The sequence below is a fragment of the Rhinolophus hipposideros genome (assembly GCF_964194185.1).
Source record: "Rhinolophus hipposideros genome assembly, chromosome: 2".
In the NCBI taxonomy this organism is placed as follows: domain Eukaryota; kingdom Metazoa; phylum Chordata; class Mammalia; order Chiroptera; family Rhinolophidae; genus Rhinolophus; species Rhinolophus hipposideros.
In genome coordinates, this window is record NC_138048.1 from 98,284,862 (window position 1) to 98,293,047 (window position 8,186).

Genomic DNA, 8,186 nt, shown 5'->3' on the forward strand with positions numbered 1-8,186 from the left:
AAGTTTGTACTATAAATTAAATACATTTTATTACAAAATAAACACAATATTTGAAGAGTTAAAACTAAATATATAAACATTGTTTGGTTTACAACATATTAGAGCTATTCAGAAACAACCCATAGGACTGGTCTTGCTGCACAAACCCTCTCTACCCATCTCCACCCCACCCGCCACACGTAGTTTACCCTGATATTGGCTTGTATACATGGGAAATGAAAAACTGAGAAAACAATGTATATAACTCAAGTAAAACAAAATGCTTTAGCCATACCTATTTATTTATTAGAGAACAAAATAAGGAGGTACTTATTTTAGCCTGACTAATTGCCTGAATCATTACCGTGATTCTTCATTGGACTTTGCGTGTGTAGCCCTGTACAATGACTAAAGAACAATAAATCAAGGAACAGAAACCATTGCTTCAACACCCACAACTCAATTCTCTATCTGGAACTATATTTCCTCTTGATGAGAATTCAGTGTTCAAGCTTTCTATAGATGTGCCTTATCAAGATAGATACTTCTGTTTGCTTGTAGGTGCAAATCATAGGCTATGAAAGCATATTACTTCTCATTTATAATTTTTTGAATATATAATCCTAAGTAAGTTTAACCATATAAATTAGATGCTTTAAAAATCCATCTTCTTAAATAAACTAAGATAAATCAGAGCTCCTTTTCTCCAAAAATCCTTAATTGCTAGTGCATTTGAGTTTCCTAAAGGAATAACAAATATTTTCATTGGATGGTCATTTCCTTATTTTGATAAATTTAATTAAAATTCTTATTTTATGTCTGTTATTTTTCAGTATAACTGCTTTAAAAATTCATCATTTTAGTTATTAGTGTAAGAAATAATTTGGAGGAAAAATAACTTAGATTTTGTTTTAGAATATGTTTTATTGCTATGCATTTTCAATTGCAATATAATTTGGATTTCTTAATGAATAATATATCATTGTCAAAAAAGAGTAGTCTATCATTATACTGAGATAGTGGATCTACTTGATTTTAGACTACACAAATTGGAATGCAGATTATTTGAGTCCAATAATAGTAAATACATTTAATACATGATGTCAGAATGTCCAAAATAAGTCATTTCTGTTCCTTCCGTGGGTGACAAACTACAATCTAGATGCCCTTTATACTTTTCATCTCAATTTAAATGCAGTCATAAATCTAGTCCTCCTGCCTGATGTACTTACAGTTTGTAGCAGGACTTTATGAAACACATTGACTGTAATCCATAATTTGAGCCCAAAGCAGGCATTAGACATAACTGGTGAAGGTCTTATTCAGCATTGTCATGTTCCTTCGCTTATCTGTGTGTGGGACGCAGTATCCAGGGGCTGGATATCTGTGCCTTTGTTTCTTCCTGTTGCAACAGCAGAAAGCACATAGCAGACCCCCTCCTATGAAAAGGACAGCGGCGCTCGCCCAGCCGAGGAAAAGTGCTGCTCCCAGCTCTCGTTTCTGACCTGCGTGGATGGCTGGGTTGTAGAAATCCCTGATGACAATATTTGCTGTCCAGCACACCGGAATGAGAACGAAGATACCCGTCAGGATGAAGAGAACTCCGGAAGTCCCCAGAAGGTATGCTTTGGCCCTCTCATTAGAGCCCGTGCACTGGATCTGCTTCATGCCACAGGTGCCAATAAGCAGAGCAATCAAGGAGAGAGCAACAGCCACACACATGAGGGCCCGAGCTGCTTCTAGGGCAGGTGGGAGAGCCAACAAAGAACTATAGAACTTGCACTGCAGCGTGACCTTGGCTTGTTGGATACAGTTCATCCAGAGCCCTTCCCAGAGTCTTTCAAAGACAATAATGTTGCTGCCAACAAAAGCTGATACTCTCCACTGAGGCAGAAGTGTTGTGGCAAGAGTCCCGACCATGCCGAGAAACCCAAGAACCAGTCCAGCAATTTGCAGGGGATAAAATGCCATCGCCTTTACTTTGAAGACTGATCCAACTTGGAATAGAAGCTGCTGAAGATCCAAAAGGTGGAGGCCTCCTTGAATCTACAGCAGTCTCTGTAGATATTTCCCGCTGTTACTTCCCATAACGTTTTAGTCCAAATTAGCAGCCGTGACTAAACTTGGCCCAACTCGAAGTACCTGATGTAAATGCATGCAGCCTTTGTACACACACATTCATTTCTGTATGGATTATTTACTAGTCATATAAAATTGTTTCCCAGCCAATAAGAAGGCAGCCAGAGGTGTGTCAAGAAATACTACATTCAACTTTAGTATTTCTCATATTATTATTATGATTGTCTTAGCAACGCTATAATTAAGCTTTCATTGTGGAATGTTAATTACAGAGCTGAAAACTTCCTGTCTAAGAATTACTCTGATATAATAGTATAAATATATGTGTTAAGACACAACTGAAGACAACGCCAAAACCTTGACAGTTCTTTGGAGAGCACTTAAAAAATGCTTTGGCCTTTAGATGATCTCTTACTTTCTTCTAACCTAAGCTACCTTTCTTTAAGGTGTTAATCAATTAAGGTGTTTGATCAATTCGGGTGTTAATACAGATTTGGATATGAAGAAACGTTTAAGTATTAGTGTAAGATTCTACTAAAACTAGTGATACTTTATAAAAGGAAGAATTCTAAGCAAGAAATTCAAATTTCACAGTTTATTCTTAATAGCCAGAAAGGAAGAACAAAGAGAACTCCGCATAACTGAATTTACTGGTAATTATTATATTGTCTGTTAAGTAATACCTTTCTTTCTGTTGAAATAGTATTTAGTATATAAACTTCCATTAGATGTCTTTTCAATGGTAGCTTGAAATATAGCACATTTATCAAAGCCAAAAATGTATATTCCATTTTTATGGAACAATATGGAAACAGTTCTTTGGATTAGTTATGTAATTATTTAAATTCAGATAATAGAAAACTGTTCAGAGACAGAAGGTAAAATCAGAGTCACCAGGTTTAAGTCCCTCATTTGCCAGATGCAGGTGACGTCATCAAAATGCTTGGCTTGGCTAGCTATTCGGGAACTGATCCAAGAATAAATCTGATCTCTGTCTTACTATACTTACCTCCTCTGTGTAGTCTGAATCAAAAATAGTGCCTTTTCACATGAATGGGACTAAATCTGAAATTTAATGCTACCACTTCAATACTTTTTCAAATAGTTTTCAAACCAAGCAAAATTTAATTAAGACAATTTCAAAGTTCAGGAGTCAAATTGTAATCCTTGACTACCACTTCCCTGCCATTGCCAACAGATGGGGGAGAGCTTTACATGGGAAGCAGACATTTCTCATTTTTTTCACATCCTAATGCAAGGAATCCATTTTAAAAGATGAAAGCCACTCAAAAGCAAGCACACCAAGCATACTCCAGCTGGGAGACATTACCGTTTGCAAAAGGTCCTGCATTTTAGTGAACCACAGACCTAGAGCTAATGGTTATCCAATGCCATTCAGATTTAAAGAACCCATTAATTTAATTAGGAAATATGGAAATCATCAACTTTTCAAAATGGGTGGTCCATCTATCTATCTATCTATCTATCTATCTATCTATCTATCTATCTATCTATCATCATCTGTCTATCTATCTGTCTATCATGTCTGTCTGTCTACCATTAATGGATATCTATCTTTGTTGTTATTGTTGTGGTTGCTTTCTTAGTACCATCCTAAACCAAATAAGAACTCTCTCTCTAAGGAATGTGAATCATTGAGAAAACAGGTGACTTATGTGTAGTTCACAGTTTCCTGATACAGATCAGGATGAAGGATTTTTCTCAACCCTTTGTTCTAGGTTACTGAGGTACAACTTTAACCATTCTCTCCCTGAAAGGATTTGTCAACTCACTCTGACTTGTTACTTCCAGCTCCTCTTTTGCATTCTATTTCCTCTTCCTCATTCTATGCCATTTTTATCCTATCTTCATTTTGTTCTGAGAGTTTCCAACTTATTGTTCTTTTCCAATTGTTTGATTTCATCAGATAGAACATCTGGTCTTATTACAAATACACACAAGTGAGAACATGTTTACTTAGAATATAAAGGTACATCCTGAATATGAGAATAATCTGAGAAACATAAATAATGCAGGAGCTTTTGTTTTTGCCCCTCACAACCAAAGCCAATTGTCAACACCATTTTTACTTTCTCTCCTTTACATTTAAGGGGTATTAGTGATTTCCTCTCTAACTATTCTGTGAATATTGTCCTCTTCCACCTCCTCAGGGACCCTTGCTTCGTTGATCATTCCCTCTCTCCATTGTACCTATACCTCTTTAGAACATAATCACACTCAATTATCTTCCATATTAGAATTCCAGATCTGTATTCCCTGCTAGTTATTCCTATACATCTCTTCATCCACTCCCAAATTTTTTAGGGCAACATTGAAGTCAACCTTCCATTAACCTTGCTTCCCACCAAAACCTTGCTAGAAATATGATAGACTTTCTGGACATCCTAACTGCTATCTCCAAAGAACACTTCCACACCCTTGTTTAATTGACCTTTCTGTAAAGATCAAAAAAACCCACTATTTTCTGATTGAGGCAGTAAAGAGCATGTGTTTTAGAGAGAGATGTTTCAGTGTTTTTTAAGATTTTTATTAAAAATATAGTTATCATACAATATTATTTTAATCTCAGTTGTACATAATAGTTATTCACATTTACATACCTAAAGAAGTGATGACTATGATAAGACCAGCAATCATCTGACACAGCACCATCCTATAATGATATTATTGACTATATGCCCAATGCTGAACATTACATCCCCATGACTTATTTGTTATGCCTGGAAATTTGGACCACTTATTGCCCTTCACTTTTTCCCCCTTTTAAAAATTTTTCAGTGACAGTTGACATTCCATATTATTTTATATTAATTTCAGGTGTACAGCATAGTAGTTAGACATTTGTTTAATTTAAGAAGTGATCCCTCTGACTAGTCTAGACCCACCTGGCACTATACATTTATTACCATATTATTGATTATATTCCCTGTGCTTTATATCCCCATGATTATTTTGTAACTACCAATTTGTACTTCTTAATCCCTTTACCTTTTTCACCCTGTCCCCTAACACCCCCATCTAGCACCCCAATAAATCTTGTATCGATCTGACACCGTACATAGTTATTACAATATTATTTACTGTATTCCTTATGCTACATCCTACATCCCCATGACTACTTTGTAGCAAACAATTTCTATTTAATCTCTTCCTCTTTTTAACCCATCCACTCAATCCCCTTTCCATCTGGCAACCATCAAAATGTTCTCTGTATCTATGACTCTGTTTTGTTTGTTTATTTTGTTCCTTAGATTCCACATATAATCAAAATCACATTGCATCTGTCTTTCACTGTATGACATACTTTACTTAGCACCGTACCCTCCAGTTCCATCCATGCTGCTGCAGATGGCAAGAACCCATTCCCTTCCATGACCGAGCAATATTCCACTGTCTATATGTGTCACCTCCTCTTTATCCATTCTTCTATTGACAGACACCTGGGCGGCCTTCACATCTTGGCCACTGTAAACAATACTGCAAATAACATACGGATGCACATGTCCCCTCAAACTAGCTGTTTGGGTTTCTTTAGATAAATACCCTGAAGTGGGATGACTGAATCCTTCTTTGTCTATTGTTATAGCCTTTGTTTTAAAGTTTTATTTTGTCTGGTATAAGTATTGTTACCCCAACTTTTGTTTGTTTCATTTTCATGAAATATCTTTTTCCAATCCTTCATTTTCAGTCTGTATGTCTTTCAATCTGAAGTGAGTCTCCAAGGCCTGCTGCCACCTGCTGGCTCTTGTAAGGTTCAGCTGCTGATAATAATAATACCAACCTCATAGGGCTGCTTTGAAGATTACATTTATGGAATGTGTGCAAAGTCCTTGGCCCCCAACAAGCACCCAAGAAATAGTTGCTATATTTGTCTCTTTTTCCTTTTGTATATTATTCTCCTTACTATTTCTCCACCTGCTCATTCTCAGACTTTTCTTTCTATAACTGATCTTGTCTATATTTGTTTTGTCTGCTTGTTCCATGCTTCCATATACCTCACCTAATATATCCTCTTTAGGGAGTCTTATCCATGGCTATAGCTTCTACTTCCTGTCAGACTACAGGTTCTGAATCTGTCCATTTCAGTTTAGGCCTCTTTCTCTTTACCACCCAGGCTCTTATTTATTTATTTATTTATTTTTCCTCTCAGCCTCTCAGTTAATAGGAGCCTGTGGAGCTCTCACCCATCTAGATACCCCTTTCAACTGCTACCATGTTTCCCCAAAAATAAGACTGGGTATTATTTTAAGGTTTGTTCCAAAAGATGCATTAGGGCTAATGTTCAGGGGATGTCATCCTGAAAAATCATGTTAGGGCTCATTTTCTGGTTAGGTCTTATTTTCAGGGAAACATGGTAGGAGTGCTACTGTCAGAAAGCCCTCAGTTGTCATCCCTCTTCATGTATTGCCCCAAAACAACCATTGCACCCAAGTCATTCCTCATTCATGGTGGCAGCCTATATCTAATGATGGTCGATCAATTTAGGAATGTGAAGGTCCAGTCCACTAGCACCAACTAGGGGTTAACTCTAAGGAGCCATCTCAGCTCCAGAGCTTACTGTGGGGTTAGCTTAGGGTTTCATTGAAACCCTAAACCGTCTGCACCACAACTTGACTTCTCCTCATATCCAATCCTCTTCTTGTCCTATTTTTCCCCTCAAGTGTTAATCCCAAGAGCAGTACATAATAAACATAATGCACACTAATCTCCACCTTAGAGTCTGCTTTCCAGGGATTCAACCATTGGTTGACATCATATTCTAAGTTATTAAACATGTTTCCTGTTCTAACATTGATATGCCTTAGTTCTGCACTTCAACCTCCCTCACCTGAATCATTTCAATAATGTCTTACCTAGTCTCTTTGTCTCTGGTCTTACTTCAATCTCATCCTTACTCCACTGAAGTCCATAAAGACCATTGTAAATCAAATTCTGAACATACCACGACCTTGCTTAATTTTTTTCACGTTCTCAGGGGCCTCTAAGATAAAATTAAGATCTCTTAGTGTGACAAACAAAAAAATCCTTGAATTGGTGCCTGCCCAATTTTAAAATATTTTCTGTCCATGACTACATTCCATGTCTTCACTGAGCTTACATTTTAGTGAGAGTAGTAAATATTAAATGACAATTGAAGAAAATATGTGTAATAAAACTGAGATATAGCTATGGATAAAAAATATAATGCATAGAAAATATAAGGTATAAAATGCGTATAAAGAGATGATACTTTAATTTTAATTATAAGGTGAAGGAAAGGCTCACGACAAAGTAATATTTAAGCCATAAGCTGAAACTTGAGTAGGAATAAGCCAGATCACTGGGTCAAAAGTGGGATAAAGAGCCTTCTGGGCATGGGAGACTGTCTGAGTTAAGGCACTGAGTCCACAGGAGGGAAGTGAGATCTGTGATAAGGGAAGACGAGCTGCAAATGTAGGTGAAGTCCAGATATGCAGGGTGATGGGGACAATTTAATAATCTCCTCCAAAGATCAATGGAAAGCCAGTGAAAGATTTTAAGCATGGAATTGACATGATCAAGTCTGCATTAAAAAGGAAACAACAAAAAAACAAAAACATATTGCCATTATCGGGGAATGGATTGGAAGGACAGAAAATTGAACATAAAGAAATCAGTTAGAGGTTATTGCAATAGTCCAAATGAGAGATAATGGAAGCTAGGTTAGAGTAGCAGAGATGGAGAGGAGTGGATGGGGTGCTGGGTACAGGAGTTATAAGCAGTGATGGTAGGTGATGGACTAGTGGTATAGACACGTGGCAGAACTGACTCATGTCATGGGCATGAGCATCACTGTACACAGAGGTGCAGGTACTGAGGTATGAGATACTGAAAGATTTGTGACCTTTTAGAAAACCATCAAGACTTAAGTTTACATATGAAGTCGTAGTTACCTGCGAGCCATCTCAGTAAAGAACATAGGGAATTAGAGCTCATAGGAATAGTCTGGACTGTATGTATATAAGAGCCCACAACCTCCCCTATCCTGTCCACAAATTATCTATGATTAGAGCGCAGTCAGTAAGAGGAATCTGACAATACAGGCTGCTCACTTACTTTATCAGGATGTCATCCTAGGGACTTGTTCT

General features: G+C 37.1%; 1 protein-coding gene across 1 annotated transcript; it reads right to left on the reverse strand.

Moving 5' to 3' along the window:
• Nucleotides 1–1,275: 1,275 nt before the first annotated feature.
• Nucleotides 1,276–1,950, reverse strand: CLDN17 (claudin 17; the record flags this gene model as incomplete). The annotated part of the gene is made up of 1 exon (XM_081074822.1): nt 1,276–1,950. One exon carries the CDS (start codon nt 1,948–1,950, stop codon nt 1,276–1,278), a length of 675 nt encoding a protein of 224 aa, XP_080930948.1.
• Between the last annotated feature and the right edge of the window lie 6,236 nt (nt 1,951–8,186).